Raw genomic sequence first — 21,313 nt, forward strand, 5'->3', positions numbered from 1 at the left:
GGCATTTCCTTGCGTCACTGGCTGTGATCTGAGTTCTTGATACGTTACAGACACCTGTTACTTAACAGACACCTGTTACTTTCTCTCTCCTGGTTTTACGCTCCCTTGGATCTCAGTTATGCTTCTCTTGGGCATGAGGGCACTTTTAAATGTTCAGGAGGGCAGCTCTTGACCTTTGTGATTTCCCTGCCTGCTTTGGACTTTGAGGATCCTTGGTGTGGAGTGGTGTGCCGGCCTGTTCCACCATGGTGATGCCTCCTGCTTCTGGTGGCTGACCCGGGGTTGTCTTTTGTCTTGAACACCTTTCCTGCCTCGGGATGGGGCCTTCCTCACCTTGTCCTAGAGTAATGTGTGCGGGGTTTCCCAGACAGAGTGGTATTCCACAGTGGGTGGTGGGTCTCTAAGCCCCTTTTACTGCTCAGAGCTCCCTAACTCAATGCACCAGGTGCCTGGTGGCAGCAGGTGCTGTGCAGGCTGGGGGAGGGTCGGCCCTGGTTGGACGTCCTCTCCTCTTCCCTCCCATCACATGGGTAGGCCCCCCCACCCCACGCAGCTCCCTGCAGTGCCACCGTGGAGTCAGGGCCCCAGAGAGCCCGGTGAGGGGGCGCTGATGCGGAGGGCTTCTTGGCGAGATCTTTCTTAAGTCAGAGCCTGTGGCTGACGCTAGGTGGCCTGGGCTTCAGGTGGATGGCCCTGGTGGGGCCACCTCGCTGCTATGGGCACCTGGGCAAGCTGCCTCCCTGAGCCGGTTCCATCGGGATGAGCCATGTGCATTTAGCCGGCATTTATGGAGTGCCTGCTGTGTGCCTGGCACTTTCGTGGGCTTTGAGGTCTGGCGGTGGCCAAGACGCAGTCCTGGCTCCTGGGACGCTTTCATGCTGTGCAGCACAGGCAGCAGAGAGCCCTGAAAACACCAGGGGCGAGAAGGTTGTGACAGCAGTAAAACCAGGTGCCGTGACAGACGCCTGGGGCCACGTTCAGTACGGGGTCAGGAGACGTTCCTCGAAGAGGTGACTTTTCAGCTGTGACTGGGAAGCTGTGCGGAGCTGCTTGGGCAGGGGTCCCAGGGCAAGAAGTGTAGGCTGCAGAGCAGTAGGTACAAACGCGCCGGGGAGGGGGCGGCAGGTGCTTGGGTCAGCGCACAGGCCGGGGACCGGTGACCTGGGTGGAGCAGGGACAGGGCTGGCGAGACCTGGGTGGAGCGTTTGCGAGAACTGGGTTTTCTTCTGAATTCCATGGAAAGGTTCTAAGGGAGCGGGGGAGGGCAGGAAAAGGTCCTTAAATAAAGATCCCGGGGCTGTGGTGTGGAGGGTGGGCTGCGGGGTGGGAGTGGAAGGGCTGCTCAGGTGTCCCCACGAAGGGGCACTGGCTTGGGCCCGGGCTGGCAGTGCGGGTGGGGAGGACTTGGCGTGTGGCCCCCGCAGACTTGCTGACAGCCACCCGGCTACTGGGAGATCTGCTGGGGAGCGGTTGTGGAACCAGCCCAGGCCTGGCACCGGCCCCTCTCAGATCTTGTGTGGGTGTCACCCAGAGAGGGTGGGGGACCCTGGGAGGGTGGCCTGGGTCAGGGTCCTGGGCCTGGACATTTTCCTCAGGGACCCGGGTGGATGAACTGTGGGGAAATCCTTCTTAGCACCGTAAAGCAGGGAAATGGGACCTCGAGTGGCCCCTGCTGGGCGCGAAGGATAATAGAGAGCAGTCCGGTGCATATCTTGTGCCACGTCCAGAACTTCATTCCTGAACCCAGGCCCCTTGTTCCCAGGCCGGGAGGCCGTCTCGTCCACTGCACTCCAGGCCAGGGCAGCTGCTCACAGGCAGTTTGTGCTGAGCATCTGGCCCCTTCGTGTCGCCAGGTTGCCGAGCCTGAGTGCGGGGTCTGTCGGGTCTGAGGGCCTCAGCAGGCTCTAACACTGCGAACTTGAGCGCGTCCTTGAACCTCTTGGGGGTCGGTGTGCTCTGTGCAGGAGGCAGTGTGACAGGGCTCCGAGACAGCTGAAGGCAACAACCCGCGTGGCACTCTTGCCCGGGCCGACAGGTGGCAGGCATGTCAACGCATCACCTCCGATGCTCTGCTCATCCTCATCCACGCTGACTGGGCGCCCAGCCAGCACTAGGTTACTAGGGGGTTGCTTCTGTTAGCACAACGAAAGGGATTGCTTGCGGGAGGCAGGGCCTGGCCCCCAGGACGGACACTGATAGCGAACCTCTGCGTCCCTGGGGCAGGTGGCAGGGTGGCCTCTGCTCATCGTAGCCAGAGTTGCTTCTGGGGAGCTTTCCAGGACTCACAGGGCGCCTTTGCTCACTTTGCGGGGGATCCGTCTGTAGCGTGGGCATCGTCTGTCATCCAATGATGTGAGATGACAGGCAGGGGCCTTGGTTCTGCCTGGGACCTGGGAGCCTCGGGCCGGATCAGAAGACCCCCCTCTGTCCTCCTCCCCCTGGGAGCCAAGCAGGGCAAGGGGGTGTGGTGGCCACAGGCCCGGCTGAGGGCAGGGCAGTTTGGTGGAGGTGTGGCTGAGATGAGCAAAGCCTGGGGTTCTCTGTGAGCGACAGTCTTCCAGAGCTGATGGCTGAGCCCCCAGGAGGCAAGTCGGGGGACCTGACGGTCCTGGTTGGGCCACTGACCTGCCCGTGACATGTGGCTATCAGGTTCCCCGTCTCTAAGTGCGAGGATTAGGCCCTGGCACCCAAGTAGGAGGACCAGGTCACAGTGGTCAAGTATTTTCCGGAGAAGAGAGGGAGAAATCAGCAACAGTGTAACACTTAAAAAATAAATTAATTAATTTAAAACAAAAACAAAAACAAAACAGTGTAACATTTTGAGTTTATAAAGCCATAGCTCTGTCCCCAGGCTTGAAATTTCGTGGGCTCTGCCCAGAAAGGGAGGAAGCCCTTGTTTGTTGACCTGGAGAGCGGGGTGCAGGCTCTGCCCGCCAGTTCCCTGGGGGGCTGTGAGGAGCCTGGGGACCAGAGAGGCCACACTGCTTGCCTGCGGGCACCCAGCAAGGGGCGGGGCTGGAGCAGAAGCCAGGTCTTTGCCACCCAAGCCTGCGGGCTTTCCTTCCTCCTGTGGGGAGAGGTTAGGACAGAGATTTACTGATCCTGAAGACAGTGTTTGTACTAAGGAGGCCCCACGAAGATCGAAGATTGGGGAGAACAAATCTGGCTGATGAAAGGCAGGGGTGAGGGAGGGGGGGCGCCCTCCCCGCTTCCTGCAGTGGCAGCCGGGCTGCTTGGCACTGGCGCGGCTGTTCCTTTAAGTGGGGTTCTCCGTGGGAACTGCCGCAGCCGGGGGTGGGGGTGGGGGTGGGGGATGCTGGCCGAGGGTGGTGCCAGCCTCCAGCTCCCAGCCCAGACAGCGGTGACGCCGCCTCTCGCCCCGGCTCTCCTTCCCCAGAAGCTGCTGATTCATCCACGCCCGAGTCGCCGGGACTCTCGGCTCTGCTGGTGCAGGCGTTGGGCCTGCTGGGCTGTGTCCTTGAGCCCTGTCCCCTGGCTGGCCGTGGGGGCGGGGGGAGGATGGGGTGGGGGCTCTGAACATGCCAGAGCCCCAGCAGACCTCTAACCAGACCTGCGGGTGGGGGGTGGGGGAGGGGAGGGCCGAGCGTGGCCAAGGTCACAGGGGGGGGCGGGGAGCAGGTGACCCGTCCTCCTCTCTCACTTCTCTCTGGCCTCCCTCGGCAGGGTGCTTTAAGGATGACCGCATCGTCTTCTGGACTTGGATGTTCTCTACCTACTTCATGGAGAAATGGGCGCCGCGGCAGGATGACATGCTCTTCTACGTGCGCCGGAAGCTGGCCTACCCGGGCGGCGAGGGCAGCGTGGACGGGAGGAAGGTGAGCAGCCCCCTCCGGCCCCAGCCAGGCGGCCGTGCAGGGTCTGCCCCTAGCCGGCCAGGTGGCCACCCCGCAGTCCTCGTGCACGTCCCAAGGGGAGAATGATGTTCACTGCGCACCTACTGGGCACCAGGAGCCGTGTGGAGACGGTGGCACATGCCAGCCGGGGGTGGGGCATGTACGTTCCTCTTGATCCTCCCCAGGACCTTGAGAGGCTGCGACGACATCACTGTTGTCTCCTTGAGGAGACAGGGCCAGAGGGAGGTGCGTTGGCCAGCCCCCTCCTAATAGTATATTGACGGAGCCCAGAGTGCAGGGTCCTCCGGGCCACGGGCAGGACGCTCGGGGTCAGAGATGAGGAGGAGCCCGGCAGTTCCGAGCCCTTAACCGTGCAGCAGACGCAGTGCTGCAGCTCCACGGGGCAGGTGGGGAGGCCAGGCCCTCGGGGAGGAAGTGACTCACCTGAGCTGTTTTGACCAGTATGTTTCAGTGTGTGGAGGAGTTAATGAAACAACCTTCCCGAGTTTCCTTCTGTTTTTCAGAAAAGCTATTAGTTTGTAAAATGTTCAAGCAACTTGTATGCCAGACGGGGAAACGCGTTGTTTCCCTTTAATCACAGAAGTGGGAACGCTGTGCAGGCAGGTCTGGAGCTCGCAGCCACCTGAGGTCCAAGTCCAGTGCCCTCCGACCCCTGGGCCGCGGCTTGTGAGCTGTGGCCTGTGCCTCAAGTGCGTGGAGCCCTTGCCCTGCTGTATCGCTGTTCTCGGAGCTTGACACGGAGGGCCTAAGTGTTCTGCAAATGGACAGGCCTGGTGCCTGCTGCACAGGAGACACGCTGACTTGCATGCTGGCAGCCAGAGAGCTTCCTGGCTGGCCTGGAGGACACACGGAAGACCCAGGGTTGGCCTGGGTCCTTGGGCATTGAGCTGGTGCTGGGGGACTGTGTGTGGTCACTGGGACCCTAAAGTGCATCGCAGAGCCAGTACGGGAGGGTAGATCCAGCGACGGGAAGGGAGAGATGTGGTCACCAGAGGCCACTTGGGTGAGGTGAGTCTTTAAGGAAGAAAGGGCTTTCCTAGCCGAAGGGACCATGGCCCAGACTGTGGGCCTGAAGCCGTGTAAAAGCCCCATGCCCTGTGCATTCAGGTGGCTGGTGGTGGTACCGTGTGGCCCGGGTGTAGAAAAGAGGGGAGCGGAAACAAGGCAGGCATGGGCCACATCACGTGGATGCTGAAGGTCAGGCCTCGGAGTTTGGATTGATCCCTGAAGCTCTGATAACGTGAGGAAGGAAGGGGAGGTGGCCACCGTTCCATTTAGCAAGCCCTCGGGTGGTCAGTGGAGGAAGGACTGGAGGGGTTAGAGCAGAAGCGAGGCGGCGGGGTGTAGGGGAGTGGTCTGCGCGTGGCACGCAAGGCCGAGGAAGCAGGCTTGCAAGGCCGAGGAAGCAGGCTCGGGTGACTGAGTATGGGCCAGAGGGAAGGCCCGAGCTCGCAGCCGGGTCTCTGACGGGCTGTCACAGGGGGACAGAGTTCAGTGCTGGGCGGGCTGAGACCTAGGTGCCTGTGGGACGGCCAGACGGCGACGTCCTCCACAGTGGAGCTGCTGTCTGAAACTCCGCAGATGAGCCAGGGCCAGAGGCAGAGCTTCAGGACCCTTGTACCCAGGATGGTGCCTGGGGCTCCTGAGGAAGGAGACCAGAGTGTGACAGAGGTCTAGGACAGAACTCTGAGCTAGCCTCACCCTGGAGGGACCAGCAGGAGACACAGCAGCTGGCCCGTTGGGGGTGCCAGGAAGAGGGGGCAGGGCGGGGGTGCCAGGAGGCCCATTGGGGGTGCCAGGAGGAGGTCCCACGACGTGGGACCTGAGGAGCCAAGTCTGGCAGGATGAGAACGGGGACAGGCCATGGGACCTGTGACTAGAGACTGTGGAGGCTTGGGCGGAGCAGCCTCGGCAGTGGGAAGAGACCCAGGCTGCACTCAGTATAGGCAGGGGGTGCCCTCTGGGAGGGATGAAGACAAGGCCCCAGTTGGTGGAATTGGCCAGGGGCAGGTATTGGTGGAGAGATCCCTGAGCTGAGCACCTGGGGAGGCCGGCCCGGAGCTCCTCAGTCCCTGGTCACCATGCCCGCCCTGTCTGGGGTGCAGCTGGGAGTGACCGTGCCCTCCCTGTCTGGGGGTGCAGCTGGGAGTGACCGTGCCCTCCCTGTCTGGGGGTGCAGCTGGGAGTGACCGTGCCCTCCCTGTCTGGGGGTGCAGCTGGGAGTGACCGTGCCCTCCCTGTCTGGGGGTGCAGCTGGGAGTGACCGTGCCCTCCCTGTCTGGGGGTGCAGCTGGGAGTGACCGTGCCCTCCCTGTCTGGGGGTGCAGCTGGGAGTGACCGTGCCCTCCCTGTCTGGGGGTGCAGCTGGGAGTGACCGTGCCCGCCCTGTCTGGGGGTGCAGCTGGGAGTGACCGTGCCCGCCCTGTCTGGGGGTGCAGCTGGGAGTGACCGTGCCCGCCCTGTCTGGGGGTGCAGCTGGGAGTGACCGTGCCCTCCCTGTCTGGGGGTGCAGCTGGGAGTGACCGTGCCCACCCTGTCTGGGGGTGCAGCTGGGAGTGACCGTGCCTTCCCTGTCTGGGGGTGCAGCTGGGAGTGACCGTGCCCACCTTGTCTGGGGATGCAGCTGGGAGTGACCGTGCCCTCCCTGTCTGGGGGTGCAGCTGGGAGACCAGCTTTTCCAACTTTCTCTCCCTCGACTTGCCAGGTGACTCCAGCCAATCAGCCCTTCTCTGGGGTTCAACCTGTCCTGGGAGGGGGCTGGGCAGGTGCTCAGTGAGGTTGAGGTCCTCCCATTGCACACACCCGGGAGACCAGATGTGTGGGATGGTGTGACCACAAGCATCTCCCCACAGAAGGTGGTGGGCACCTAGGGAGCCTCACCGCCAGTGACCCCCACTGTGGGCGCTCTCTCCTACCTCGGCACGGCCCCGGGGCACAGGCTCCTACTGCTACAGCTCGGCTGCCAGAAGACTGGAACTGGGAGCCCTTCTGCCCAGGGGCAGTCGGGGAGGGGGTGCAGGGCTGTGGCTTCTGTCCTGCAGCCTGTACCATGCTGACCTGTCCACATCTGCTGGAGATGACATTGCAGACATTGGGTTCTTTTTTTTGGTGGGGGGGGCAAATTTTTGATCTTTTCCCAAAGGCAGCCTGCTGAGACCAGGGGCTCTAATAAGGATCTGAGACTCAGCTGGACCTTGAGTTTTGGCGCCAGGAGAGCCGGACCCACCCCCGCCCCGGTTAGGGATGGTCTTAGCCCAGCCCAGCCTTACATTCTCTAGGAGGCAGGCAGAAGGGAGAGGCCAGGTGAGCAGGTGGGAAGAGAGATTCCCTGGATCCAGAACTGAGCAATTTGGAGCAGGAGTCCTGGGACTGTGTACAGACTTCTGGAAGGTTCCAGGGTGTTGAGGCCAGTCAGGAGAGCCTGAGTCCACAGGAGCATGTGGCAGCCCAGCTATTCACACGCTAGAATGTTCCACTGAACACGGCAGTGAGCTCTGTGCAGACTCCCCTCCTGCAGGAGTGACTCGGGCAGGCCCTGTCCTTGGGGAGCCTGCCCTGTCCTCGGGGAGCCTGCCTTGTTCTGGGGAGCCTGTTGTCTGTGCGGACAGACAGACAGCATAGCCCGTGACACACAGGAGCTCAGTGATGGTCGTGGGGGAGACCCCACAGAGGAAGCTGGGACGCAGGCCTCATACCCTAGGACAGCGGGAGGGCCCCGGGGTGGCAGGACATCCCCGCTGGGGGCGGTGCAGGGCGCCCTGTGATGCGGCCCCTCTGGGAGGACTGTGGGGGTCTGTGTGTCCGGGGGCGGGGGCCGGGCAGCCATGTGGAGAGAGCCCACAGGCCTGATGGGTGCAGGGTACGCAGGCAGGGACACGTCGGGACTGAGGGGACAGCCTTCCGCAGCCTCTGTGCCCAGAGCAGGTGCGGGGGTGGGGGCTGTGGCGCCTGCGCACTGCGGGCTCTCTGCGGCAAGCCAGGGCCGCTTCCGCCCCCTCCCCTGCCCTCCCCTCCCCTGCCCTCCCCTCCCCTGCCTTCCCCTACCCAGCCTGCAGCGCTGGTACCGGTCACCATAGCAACCACGGGGCTTTCTGCGCTGGGCCCCACAGGTGGATGGGCCCCCTGCCTCTGCCTCTGGGTAGGCGGGGTGAAAGGAAGCGGGGTGGGGGGTGTGGGGTGTGGGGGGGTGGGACTGGGGCGGAGGCGGGATCCCCAGGGCCTGCTACAGCCGAGGGACCACCTTGGGGCGCAGCCAGGGATGGAGAGGTGAGGCTGGGGCATGTCTGTGAGCGCCTGCTCATCCTGGAGGAGTGGGGTGGGTCGGGTGCTGGGACTCACCTGTGCCCACGCTGGCCTCCCAGATGGCCGAGGCCGAACCCGAGGTGGAGGTGGAGGTGTACCGGCGGGACTCCAAGAAGCTGCCGGGCCTCGGTGACCCTGACATTGACTGGGAGGAGAGCGTCTGCCTGAATCTCATCCTGCAGAAGGTACAGGGGCGAGGGGGTGGGGGGCAGGGCTCCGGGAGGAGGGCTGTGGGGGGCGTCGAGGGACAGCAGACCTCTCCATGCTCCCCCTCCTGTGTGCTCTCTTCCAGCTGGATTACATGGTGACATGTGCCGTGTGCACGCGCACTGATGGCGGGGACATCCACATCCATAAGAAGAAATCCCAGGTAAGCGTGGGTCCTCCTTCCCGCTAGCTCAGCCCAGAAATGCCACCTGTGTGGCTGCTCAGAGTTTTGGTGGGGGAGACAATTGCCCCCTCCCCTCCTGCTTCCTCCACTCCCTCCTCCTCCTCCTCCTCCCTCCCTCCTCCTCCCATCCCTTCCTGCCTCTTCCCCCCCTCCCCTTCCTGCCTCTTCCTCCTCCTCCTTCCCCCTCCTCCTCCCCACCCTCCTCCTCCTCACTTCCCTGCCTTGAGGTGCCAGTCTGAGCAGAAGCCCATCTTACTCGTGGGGTCCTGTGTCGCCTGCAAGGAGCACTGAACCAGGTCATCCCAAGCAGCTCCTTGCTGAGCGGTTCCCTGAGGCTCTGGCCTGGCTCTGAGCAGTGGGAGCACCGTGACCTGTCCCTAGAGTCGCTGTGGGCCTGGGTGCAGGGTAGGGCCTCATTCAGTCTTTCCAATCTGTCTTCCTTTCAGCAAGTGTTTGCGTCCCCCAGTAAACACCCCATGGACAGCAAGGGGGAAGAGTCCAAGATCAGCTACCCTAACATCTTCTTCATGATCGACAGCTTTGAGGAGGTGAGCAGCTCGTGCCCAGCTGTGTGTTCCCGAGGCCCTTCCTCGGGGGTGCGAGAACCTGGCCCCCCTCTGGCCTCACACCCTTGCAGACTGGCGAGGGCTGGGGGGAATGGGGTGCTCCCAACTCCTACTCTCATGTCTCCCACTCTTCCTGGCGCTGGGCTGGGGCCAGTGGTGTTCCCTAGCTCTGAGCCTGTTTTCTCATCTGTAAAACGAGCGTCATGATCATGTGTCCTACTTACCCATCCGGGTCGAAGATCACATGAGCTCGTGAACAGGAGAGTGTGTCATAAATTCCTATAAAAAGTGCTGCCTGGGCAGGAGGAGTCATTAGTATGGCCATTAAACTCCAAACAAGTGCCTCCACGCCGTGGGATGCTGGGGTGTCGGGGGTGGGGCTGTGGAAGTTTCTTGGCCAAGCTTCTGTTTTCAGGCTGGGAAAACGGGACTCACGGCAGAAAGTGACTCACCCCAGCAACGTGGGGCACCCTCCCCCCACCCCCCTGCCAGCTCTTGCCCCCGCTGCTCTCTGAGATCCCCCTAGTGGTGCTTGTCCCCACCTAGAGGCTGTCACGACCCCAGGGAAGACTCACAAACAAGGGAGCCTGTGTTTCAGGGTCTCCTCTCGATTTGATGGTGCCTCGAAGCACGTTAGGCTCAGGGGACCGAGTGCCATCCCCAGGCTGGCACAGCCCGATCATGGCAGAGCCGAGATTTGAACCCAAATCTGCGGGACCTTGTGTTTGGGTCTGAACGCCAGGCTCTGGAGTGGTGACTCGGTGACCCTGGCAGGTGGCAGGACATGGAGCCTGGGAGCCCGGCTGCCATTTGGGTGCTGGGCTGCTGACACTTTCCCCGTGTCCCCCTTGTTCCCCTTCCCAGGTGTTCAGTGACATGACGGTGGGGGAAGGAGAGATGGTCTGTGTGGAGCTGGTGGCCAGTGACAAAACCAACATGTTCCAGGGGGTCATTTTTCAGGGCTCCATCCGCTACGAGGCACTGAAGAAGGTGTACGACAACCGAGTAAGCGCAAAGCTGGGCCCCCCACGGCCCCTCTGTCCTTGCCCAGCTCCGTGCTGCAACCGCCCGTCCCCAGATCACCTGCAGCCCCTGGGCCTGCCCTACATGTGATCTCGCTCATCTGGGCACACCTGACCTGAGGGACAGGAGGCCCCAGCCCGAGCAAGCACCCCCGAAACTGACCCTGGCGGTGGGAAGGGGGAGGAACCGCTCTCCTGCACCCAGCACCCTCCTGACCCTGGCCCCTCCCAGGAGAGGACGGGTGGGGGTGGCCTTGGGCTCCTCGGGGCCAGGCTCTGTCCCCAGCCTGCTGCTGGGCCTGGAGGCAGGGATCATGGGGCAGTGGGAGGAGGGTCCTCCGGAGCCCTAGGCATCCCAGCACTACCCTGCCTCCTGGGGGTGCCCCTGCCCTGGTCAATGAGGTCCGCTCCCCCTGAGGGACGTGGGCAGCCCTAGCGACTCGTGTACCCAGGCAGAGGCCATCCCTACGTGTGCTGACCTGGGCCATGTGGCACCTGCCCGCAGGTGAGTGTGGCCGCCCGCATGGCACAGAAGATGTCGTTCGGCTTCTACAAGTACAACAACATGGAGTTTGTGCGCATGAAGGGGCCGCAGGGCAAGGGTCACGCTGAGATGGCAGTCAGCCGTGTGTCTACTGGTGACACGTCCCCCTGCGGGACTGAAGAGGATTCCAGCCCGGCCTCACCCATGCATGAGCGGGTAAGGGCTGCGCAGCTCGGGGAGGGGCCTCTGTCCCTCGGATCCGCCTCCCACCGCCTCCCTGATCCTTACAGTCCCCCCCGTGAGGTAGGTGTTGTCATCCCCACCCTCTGGGGAGAGGCTAAGGTTCAGAGAGGGCAGTGACTTGCCCAAGGTCACACAGCAGGTCTGCGAGGGCCGGGGCTCTTTCTGCCTCCCAGAGCTGCCGCTGCAGCTGCACGGAGCCCAAGGGGAGCCCAGCTGCACGGAGCCCAAGGGGAGCCCGCGCTGGTCCTGGCACCTTCCTCGGGGGGCCTGCAGGCCGAGCACGGTGCGCACACGACCGGCCTTCCCTGGGCAGTGCCCCGGGGATGACGAGCTAGCCTCCCCTCCTGCCCTGTGAGGTCAGTGAGAGGACACGAGGTCCTTCCTGGCTCTTCCCTCTGCCCGGCCCACTGGTTTACAAGGTGTCCCCGCGGCAGCCCCGTGGGGAGACTAGGGCGTTCCTGTGTGCAGACCTGGAAACCCAGGCTGCCCGGGTTCAGCGGCGCTGCCCCAGGTCCCACGGCTGTCGTGTGACAGCCCCAAGCCTCTGAGCTCTGCTCTTTCTAGGCCACCATCCTTCCCCGGGGTGGGATGCTGAGGTCAGTGGCAGTTTTATTCCCAGGGGAAGAAGTGTCTAGCCCGCTGGCTGCTTTGCCCTGCTTGGCTCGGCCCAGGGGCTGCTCAGACCTGGGGGTCTCAGGAGGGGACAGGTGAGCGGGGACGCCGGGGGCAGGGAAGCAGCCTTGGCCAGGCCGTCCGTCCACAGGAAAGGGCCTGGGGGTGAGGCCGTGCGGGTGGGAGTCTGGGTGCTGCCGCTTGTGTGACCTGGGACAGGCGTCAGCCTGTGTTCTCCAGAGACGGGGAGCACCGTGTTGGGAGGCCCGGGGGGCTGCTAGCACCCAGCACCTGGCGTGGGTGTGCCCCTCAGGGTGCTTCCCTGGCCACTCGCCCCCCTGGGCTGTGATGGGCCGGGGAGAGGCTATGAACGATGTAGCGCGCACGCAGCAGTGCTGATGTGCCCCAGGCGAGGCAGCAGGTGTGTGTTAGACTCAGTTGTGTAAAACTGTGAGCCCCGCCTCCCCACAGGTCCTCCCATAGCACGCTCCTTCCTCTTCTTTATGTCCTTTGTGGTTTTGTTCCTTCTGCAACGAATGCGATTGAGTAAAAGCGATCAGTGCAACCTTTTTGCAGAGACGTGGGCGAGGGTTCCGAGCAGGGGCCTCTCTCTTCCAAGTCGTGTCTGCTTATAGATTTCCAAGGAGGGGAGTCTCCTTCTCCTCCCTGGTCTCAGTTGCTCACCGAGGCCCCGCAGAATGTGCATGTGGAAGTCCCGGTGAAGATGTGGCCTGGGCTCCAGGCTGGAGGGAACGATGTCTGCAGAACGATGGCAGACACATGAGCAGCCCTGCCTGGGCTGGCTCTTCCCATCTGCCCTGCGGGGGTGATCATCCCGCCCTCCCTGGGTAGAGTTGGGGGTGAAGGAGCCGGCGCCCTGCTCAGGGCACAGGGAGGCCCGGGGTCAGGGGAAGGGACCCGCTGGGGTCACGCAGCTGCCAGTGTCGGGGCCTGGCCTCCTGGGGGCTACTCGGGCCCTCGCCACCACCCCCCCTCCATGTTTACTGTCGCTTGTCCCCCCTTTTCCAGAGGGGTCACGTGTCACCAGCTCATGACAAATGCAGACTCTGTGTGTATTGTGGTTTCTGGTGTTTTGTTTTTTTTCTATCTTCTAAAAACCTTCCCTGGCTTGTGGGAGGACCGTCAGGAGCCCAGCGGCCGCCGGGACTCTGGTGGATGTCGGAAGCCGTGACGAGGAGGCTGACGGGGCTCGTGAAGTCCAGTCCCAGCTCGCCTTGTCCTCAGATTCTTGTTTGCATGGGGAGGAGGGAGGAGAGGGGCCAAGTTCCCTCCGCCTGGAACGCCCTTCCCCCCCTTCTTCACCTGGCGAACTCCTACTCGTCCTTCAAGACCCAGCTCAAGCGGCATCTCCTCCAGGAAGCCTTCCCTGATTTCCCAGGCTGTGGACCCCTTTGGCTCTGTGCTCCCCTGTACCCCGTGCTTCCCTTTCTCTGTTTTGGCCACCGGCCTTCAGTCTGTGCTTGTCACTCTGCGCGTCTGTCGCCCCACAGCAGACTGTGAGCTCCTTGAGGGCAGGGTGCGGTGTCGTGTGCCTGTCTGTCCCTCGTGCTGCTCCTGCCTGACCCTGCGTGGCTGTGCAGAACCTTTGGTGAACAGTGTGGTTATGAGAGAGGAGGGGCCGCTTCGCCATTGCACTTCCCTGAGAGGGTGCTGGGTGGGCAGGGGCATCTCAGCCACGGGGGGAGCCTGGGTGAGGAGCATGGCGGGGGAGGCAGAGGACCTGGGCCAAATCCTGGTTTTGCCCCCTCCTGTGGGTGACGACCTTGGGCAGGTCAAGTTTGCGGTCCCAGCTGTGGTTCCTTCCCTGTCGGTCAGATGGGCTTCCCACCAGTTCCCATCTGGTGTGGTGGTTGGGAGGCTTCCGTGGACGCGGGGGCCATGGTGGGGCTGCAGCTGGGGCCCCCGGAGGGCACCTGCTGGCGAGCCCATCACCCCTGCCCCAGGCTGGCACCGGCCCCTGCTGGCCCCCAGCCCCAGGGAGGCTGCCCCCAGTGGGTGGCATCGGGGTCCCGGCGTAGGCGGGCTGTGCTGGTGACTATGGCTACTTGTCCACAGGTGACCTCCTTCAGCACACCGCCCACCCCGGAGCGCAACAACCGGCCCGCCTTCTTCTCCCCTTCCCTCAAGAGGAAGGTGCCCCGCAACCGGATCGCCGAGATGAAGAAGTCTCACTCGGCCAACGACAGCGAGGAGTTCTTCCGCGAGGACAACGGTGGGGGTGAGCCACCGGGTGCCTGGTGCCTGCAGGGCCTGAGGGTGGAGCCGTGGTCGGGCAGACGGACATCCCGGCCTCGAGGGGCTCCGATCTGTAACCTCGGCTATCAGCATAGGAGGCTTGCAGATGTCTCCCGGCCTTGACGGTCCGACCGCTCCACACAGAGGGTTCCAGAAACCCTCGCCTGGTGGGAGATGAGCTCTCTGGTTCATTGCTGCCTTTCAGGACATGAGGCTGCTGCTTGGGCTCCTGCTGGGTGCCCTCCGGCTGGCGGTCCCTGGGGCCTCTCGGCCTGGAGCCGGGGTTGGGGGTCCCAAGCTAGCCCACACCTGCCCTGCAGGCCCTCCCAGCAAACCCGCCGCTCCTCCCTGCATGGTGCCCGCCCTGCAGCTGGTGAGGTGGTGAGGGCGGGAGGCACCTGCATCTGAGCGGCAGGAAGCCGTGGGGGAGGGAGGCATCTAAGCAAGGGAGTGACAAAATCAGATCCGGGCATGTAAATACCACTCAGCTGTCCCTGTGGAGAAGGGACTGTAGGAGGGGGGCTGCCGGCAGAGACAAGGTGTGGGCACTGGGCTCTGGGTGCCACGTGTGTGTGCCACGGGGCTGAGGGGACGGCGACAACACGGACAGGCCCTGGCCGGAGCTGGGACTGTGGCCTGGAACGGAGGACACACCTGTCCTTCATCTGAGCACCGGGGCCCAGAGACAGACGGCCCTGGCCCTGACCTGCTCTTCTGTGCGCTTGGGCGAGTGCCTTCCCCACCGGGGCTCCATTCCAGACCAGTAGGAAGGGGCTGAGAACCCCCAGCCTGCCTCCCTGGCCGACCCATAAGAGGGGGTCATGGTGACAGGTCCTCCCTGCCTTGCCCCGGGCCCTGCTCACTGTGGTGCCCAATGAGAGACGGGGTCACAGGGAGCAGAGAAGTAACTGTGGCAACAACCAGGCCCCACGGAAGAGACCCTCCAGGGCAAGGAAGAGGGGGCAGGGACAGCTGGAGGGGCAGGGCCGGATAGGCAGGAGGGAGGGGGGGGTCACAGGCCGGCGACGGGGCAGGGGTGTGGAGGGGCTGCCAGCAGAGGGCCCATGGGGGGTCTGGGGTGGGAGGTGTTCTCGGTCCTCCCAGGAGAGCACCCTGACCCGGCCCCCTCCCCTGCAGCGGATCTGCACAACGCCACCAACCTGCGCTCTCGGTCCCTGTCTGGCACGGGGCGGTCACTCGTCGGGTCCTGGCTGAAGCTGAACAGAGCAGATGGAAATTTCCTTCTCTATGCACACTTGACCTACGTCACTTTGCCGCTGCATCGGATTTTAACAGGTAATGTGGGTGAGGGAGACGAGCCCCTTTCGCCCGGCTGGAGCCTGGCAGACACCCGCGGAGGGCTCTTGGTCCCCACGTTCAGGACCAAGGATGAGGCTCTGGGGAACCAGGGCCCCATCTCGCAGCTCGAGGGGCCCACCTGTCCACGTGAGGGGCTGCAGACCCCTGGCTCGGGCTGGGGGCGTGGAGGCGAAGCTCTCGGGGTTCTCACTGACCCGGGTGTGCACGCAGTGCCAGGCAGCGGCTCCGGAGTCAGGCCAGCCCGCCCTGGAGCCCCACTTCCCCTGGCTTTGGCTGGGCTCTGCAGTGGCCCCGGGGCCACCCCCCGTCTGCAGGTGGGGGTGACAGCAGCGGCAGGGCCTCCCCGTCCGCAGGTGGGGGGACAGCAGCGGAAGGGGTGCCCCGTCCGCAGGTGGGGGTGACAGCAGTGGCAGGGCCGCCCCGTCCACAGGTGGGGGTGACAACGGCGTCAGGGCTTGGTAGAGACGCGGGCAGTACTAGGCCCCGTGGGAGCCAGGCCCTCACCTCCACTGCCCTCCCGCCGCCCTAGACATCCTGGAAGTGCGGCAGAAGCCCATCCTGATGACCTAGCCGTGTGCAGAGCCTGCGCAGAGCCCCAGCCCTGCCCGGCCCTGGCGTGCTGCCAAGTGCCTACCCGTCCACCGCTACCGGCGTCTTCTGTGACAGCCCCGCGCCGGAGCCGGAGCCGGAGCCAGGCGGGGCTGCTCCCCTCCCGGGCCAGGGCCGACCCCAGGAACACCAGCCCAAACTGAAGTGCCTCTCTGTCCTCCCCCGCCGGCTCCGCTCCTGCCCACCGCCCGCACCACCCCCCCCGGGCTCCTGTCCCGAGAGCCCCCCGCACCCAGAGGGGCCCCGAGACGCCCAGAGGCTGGAATATGGAGGAGCAGCGGGCGTCCGGGCTGGGCCCAGGCCCACCCGCCTTGCAGACCCGCATGGCTGCGACGCCCCGTGTCCGATTGTCAACCCTTCCCCGAGGCAAGCTGGCTGGAGACTTGGCGACGCTGAACCGAGACCTTCAGCGCCCGCGTCGGTCCCATGAGTCCGCCCTCCCTTGTTTACCACTTGGTTACAAACGGGGCGCCGCGGGGAGACGGAGGGTTGGCCCTGGGCTGGGAATACCTCACCCCCGCCCGGTTCCAGAAGGGCCTCGAGCTGGGCAGACCGGCCCCGATCCCGCCAGAATGGCCTTTGCTTCCAGCCAAAGAGCACCACCGACACACAGCAACCCAGAGACAGCCCGCTCTGCGCCCCGGCGGCCTGAGCCCGGAACTCGGACCCTGCGGCGGGTGGGACGGCTTGGTGGCCACCTGGGACAGGTGGCAGGCGGGGGGGGGGGACCCGGCCTCCGCGGGGGAAGATTCGAGGTAGAACTGCCGTCCTCGGCGCGGGGGCTCTGGGGAGGGGACAGGGGTTCCCAGGAGCTGGCTTCCTTTGACTCGGGGGCGCTGGTCCCATTTCTCAGACCAGCTCGCTGAGGCAGAGGCGCTGACCTCCAGGGGCTTCGTTTCAGCCGCAGGGTCCCGCCTGTGACAGAGGACACGTCGTGCTCAGAACCACGAGCCTTCCCGAGAGTGAGAGTGGAGCAGCCCCCCTGCCCCCTGGGAATAAACTGTCAGCTGGGCCTCTGTTGCTACGTTGTTTTGTCGGAAGTCCCACGACTGTCTGAGGGTCTTGTGGTGCACGGAGGTCCTCTCCGCAGGGGACAGGGATTGGAGGGGCTCGCTCTCCCTTCTGTTTTATCCTGCGCGCTCCGAGGGTTTGCGCCAGGCTCTGGGGTCGGGGGCTACTTTGGGGCTTTCTCTAGATTTTGTACGCTGTTATTAAAGCAAGCTATTGCATTTCATTCTGCCTCAGTTGGCCCACCTGTAAAATGGGGCTGATACCACCTACCTCACGACGTTTCCAGGGCTCCAGTGCATGACTGGGTCAGGCAGCCGTTGAGCATAGCTCAGGCCGGGGACGGCCTCTGTGGCTGCATCCCCGGCCCCATCACCCATGTGGCGGGGCTGGGCTGGAGCGTTCTCACGTCCTCTGGCAGCCCCAGCTCGTGCTCGGCTGTACCCCAGCTGTCTGCACAAGGTCATCTTCCAGAGCAGTGTTTTAGGACCGCGCCGAGTCCGACCTCCCTGCAAAGCGCTGGAGCAGAGCCTCAGGTCCCTGAGCATGGCCCCGTGTCCAAGGGTGTCCTCCAGGGCAGCCCAGGGCTGGCGCCCGGCCTGCGTCCAGGGTGGCTAAAATACAGCTGCTGCTTCAGGCATTCTTTCTCTCTGGTCATCTGGGGTCTGAAGACTCTGGAACTCAGGTCTTGGGAGAAATACGGTCCCGGTGTATCTTCCACGGAAGGATGAGGCAGTTGAAACACAGAAGGATGGCGGCCCTCCCTCTGTTCCCAGAGGCTGAGGAGCATGAGAGGGTCCCCCGCGCGCCCCGGGCACGTCACACCCCTCCTCTGTCAAATGACAAGTCACAGGGTAACAGGGCCGGTTGCAGTCTCGTGCGCATGTGCTTTGCAGGTCTTAGAAACGTGTGCAACGGTGGTATTTGAGGGATGAGCCCCGGTTGTAACAGGTGCACACGATGGCGCGGCTGCGGGGCACGCACAGGCAGCAGTGGCGCGCCGGCTCTGCGCTCCCCACGGATGCTGTCCTCCTCCCCGAGCGACCGACGGCAGGAATCCTGCCTGGGGGGCCACGACCCTGCTGCCCTGCGGTGGAGTCCACCCTTCTCACCCTTCTCGGTCTTTCTCTCCTGGAGGGCACTCCTGAGACTGAATAGCAAACGTGCTTTTCTGAGAGGCACCTGGTCACTAGGCCGTGAGCTGTCCCCTCCCCCTCCCAGGTTTATTGTTCTAGAGTGACTAGAGTGACAAAGGACGTCAGTAACTAAGAGAAAAACAGCGCCCCGGGCTCCTGGTGGGTCCTGCCTTTGCTACACCATTCTCTTCTCATCGGGCCATCTTCAGTTTTTCTGGAAACGTGCCTGTCTCTCGTGTAATGCAGGGATGGCCAAAGCACGCGCACATTTCTTCAGTGGGAACTGGAATCCAAGTACAATTTTTCTGTCAAGAAACTGCGGTGTCACTTTTTAGGACACAAATAAGAAAGCAAGCTCCCTTTTTACGAAAAACATCACGGTCCCAGCGTCTGATGGGTGGTGTGTGGCCTCTCGTCCACCTCCCAGCGCCTGCAGGCTGATGGGGCATCTGGTCTCATGCACCAATGTCTTGCGGGGACTTCCAGTTGCCTATAGAGACATTGGAGGCCCAGTAGCTCAGAAGAATGGCATCTATGTATCAGTGACAGGGAAGGAGTCAACAGGGAACGAAATACCCCGCCACCCAGTCGACCTGGAGATGGCCGGGCTTTCTTTTTTTTTTTTTTTTAAAGATTTTATTTATTTATTCATAAGAGACACAGAGAAAGAGGCAGACACGGGCAGAGGGAGAAGCAGGCTCCATGCAGGAGTCCGATGTGGGACTCGATCCCAGGACCCACCCCAGGACCATGACCTGAGCCAAAGGAGCCACCTGGGCGGCCCATGGCTGGGCTTTCCAGAGAGTCCCACTCTGCAAGGACTGTGAACAGATCATCAGATCAGGCGTCCATTCTCCACGGAGACGCTGTCAGCGACGCGAAGGCCTGTGCCTGGTGGGAGGGCTTTTTTAAAGAATTGAGCTAGAAGCAAACTGGAAGTTGCTGTTTGAATCACACAGTGTCAGTCAGTAGACTTGAAAAGTCCAGTAAGAACCTTCCTTCCCACTAAGACATCTCAGGAGGCAGGCCGCGTGCGGTTGGTAAGTTCGAACGACTGCCTTGGAGGAATGCATCTGACCCCGTCACCTCGTGGAGGCATGAAGTCGTCAGCCAAGATCCCATAGAGATGTCACATGTGCAAGAGGCCAGGGTTTCCAGGAGCCCGGGTGGGTCTCGCTCTGGCACGCACGCTGGTCGGTTTTGAGATTGAGCTACAGTGTAGTTTCATATCCAGTCTCTAAAGCCAAGTATCGGTTGACATGACACGGATTTCTTCTGTTCGGGCTGCTTCTCACTTTGTAACCAGAAAGCAGGATTGTCTAAAGACACCTCACCACCCCGACAGGACGCAGGCTCCCGGAGGGCAGCGAGCCCGTGCGGCCTTTAGAGGTGGTGGCAGCAGCTCCTGCGGGAGGGGAGGCACGGGCTTCTAGGTCCCAGGACCAGGGGGTGCACCCACGGCCCTTTCCCTAAGCCTCTGCCTCGAAGGGCCTGGAGAACCCCTTGGATGCCCACCCACAGGAGCCAAGTCACCGGACACCGAGTGGGCCCGGTGTTGGATTTGGGGCTCCATCGCCGGTAACCCCCCCCCACCCCCACCCCGCAGCAGAGGAAGCCGCAGATGTGCAGAGAGAGTTTGTGTTTACAGTTTTCTACCGTCCCCAACGCAAGCAGGCACCTTGATTTTTGCGGCCCCAGGCCTTGAGCTCAGGAGAGGAGAGGTCACGGTGGCACTCCAACCCCGCCGAGCAGCTGGAAGCATCCGGTCAGAAGGCCGGGCGGGTGAGGTGTACATAGCGCTCGCTCACGGGTTCCAAGTGGACTCTCCGTGGGAGAACAATCAAACCTGCAAAGAAAGCCTGTTGAGATTTTTCACGACTTTGAGGCTTAACTAAAGTGATTTCTACAAAATATATTTTAGCAGAAACACCACGATGGCATAACTGAACACGTCATGATCTAATTGTCGGTGGTATTTGCATAAACACAAGCAGCTTCTGGGTTCACCGTCTTCCACGTACAGAAACCATTTCTGAGCAGCGTTCGGTTGGCTGTGAGCTGTGCTTTATGGTTTTGCATTTCTGTTGAAAGTTGATTTGCATGTTGGATATTAAATTTATTTTTCCTCCGTGTTTTCCTCTAATGAATCTGTACTTTGTTTTTTCTTTACTGGGTATTTCAGAGCAAATACAGATGTTACAGCAATGCATAAATGTGGTGATTGAACCTTAATTTGCCCCCAAAGATTTCTTCTTCGACTGTTTTTAGAGCTTTTCACACGAGTTCCTTTCTAGAAATGCTGGAGATGGACAGAAACCGCCCCAGGCCCTGGCTTCAGCCACACTAGGAGTCAGGCACGGGGTCGGGGGCCCAAGGCCCAGGGTTTGGTCTGAGGCAGTATTTGCAAAATCCGATCAATATGGACGCATTTCAGGGTTAGCTCCCAGTCCTCGTAAAGCAGTACATGCCTCCTGGTCACACTGTCAGATTTCCCAAGCTTTTTTTGGAAAACCTCTAAAAAGGCCTCATGGCAATGGGAAAATGCCTAGGATCAGAGTCAGGAGTCCTGAGATCAAGTGTAGACAGATGGTTTTGAGACTAGCTAATCCAGCTGATGCGGCTTGCACACATGCACGTTCTTCTAGCTGACTCCACTTTCCCGAGGCAGATGCAGGCCCGTCGCAGCCTCCAGGGCTCGGCAGTGGGCTCGCCCTTCCCACAAGCAAACCAACTCTTAAAAGTTGCGTCTCAGGTGAGGAGCCCGTGTCCGGCCTCTGCTGTGTAGCAGGAAGTGCCAGGAAGTGAAAGCACAGAAGGGGGGGTCTGAGAGGAACATTTATGCAAATTGAGAAATATGGTGAGAATCATCCCATTGATGACACCTCTTCCATTAGAGGTCATTGCATTAGAAGCATCCGAACCAGAAGTTTCTGAAGCGGCATCACCAGGGGCAGACCGCATGAGGGCGTGGTTAGCGAGTGGGCAATCTGGTAGGTTAAAAAAAAGACATCCTTGTTGCCTATCCAGGTCAGACCCCCTTCTCATTAAAGAGGTAGGAGGAGGCCCCTTTAAAACAGTTGCCTGAAAAGTTTTTAATAAAGCTATTTGTTATGAAAGCTGTCCTGGAAGCTGCTGCAAGAACCTCATCCTGTGAGCGGCCTTCTGAAGGCTAACGTTGCTCTTTCGGTCCTTCTTTTCCATCCCAGATGAACTTTTAGGAACTACCGTCACGCCCCAGCTTTAGAAAAACGTTGACTGGAAGAGAAAACCTTTGGGAATTTTATATTGGGAGGAGGGGAAGATGTGAAATAAACTAATCCGTACACTATCCTCGTTCATTGTATATATACACGCTGAATGGACAAACATGCTCTACTTTGTGCTTGACTGTTAAGATGACAGGAGGACAGCTGGGAAATTCATACGAGAAGGGAAGATGTTTGTTTTGGGGGATGATTCAACAAAAGACGTCCTTTCTTTTGCTCACAG

At 61.8% G+C, this 21,313-nt stretch overlaps 1 protein-coding gene across 6 annotated transcripts in view; it reads left to right on the top strand.

Annotated features, from left to right (window-relative positions):
- Window positions 1–19,967, top strand: part of KIAA0930 (KIAA0930 ortholog) — a 39,799-nt gene extending 19,832 nt beyond the window's left edge. For 2 of the 6 annotated variants that reach the window (XM_025456643.3, XM_025456660.3), the window contains 10 exons: window positions 3,685–3,836; window positions 8,237–8,362; window positions 8,470–8,547; window positions 9,015–9,116; window positions 9,999–10,139; window positions 10,662–10,856; window positions 13,572–13,734; window positions 14,889–15,047; window positions 15,601–16,357; window positions 16,582–19,967. In XM_025456643.3, coding sequence (XP_025312428.1) covers window positions 3,685–3,836; window positions 8,237–8,362; window positions 8,470–8,547; window positions 9,015–9,116; window positions 9,999–10,139; window positions 10,662–10,856; window positions 13,572–13,734; window positions 14,889–15,047; window positions 15,601–15,641 — 1,157 coding nt within the window. In that variant the 3' untranslated portion in view covers window positions 15,642–16,357; window positions 16,582–19,967. Of the gene's footprint in view, window positions 1–3,154; window positions 3,183–3,278; window positions 3,525–3,684; window positions 3,837–7,623; window positions 8,014–8,236; window positions 8,363–8,469; window positions 8,548–9,014; window positions 9,117–9,998; window positions 10,140–10,661; window positions 10,857–13,571; window positions 13,735–14,888; window positions 15,048–15,600; window positions 16,358–16,581 lie in introns of those variants that run through there. The other 4 variants (XM_025456670.3, XM_025456652.3, XM_025456680.3 and 1 more) reach the window with 4 other exon arrangements.
- The last annotated feature ends 1,346 nt before the right edge of the window (window positions 19,968–21,313 follow it).

Source organism: Canis lupus, chromosome 10 (genome assembly GCF_003254725.2).
Source record: "Canis lupus dingo isolate Sandy chromosome 10, ASM325472v2, whole genome shotgun sequence".
Classification (NCBI taxonomy): domain Eukaryota; kingdom Metazoa; phylum Chordata; class Mammalia; order Carnivora; family Canidae; genus Canis; species Canis lupus.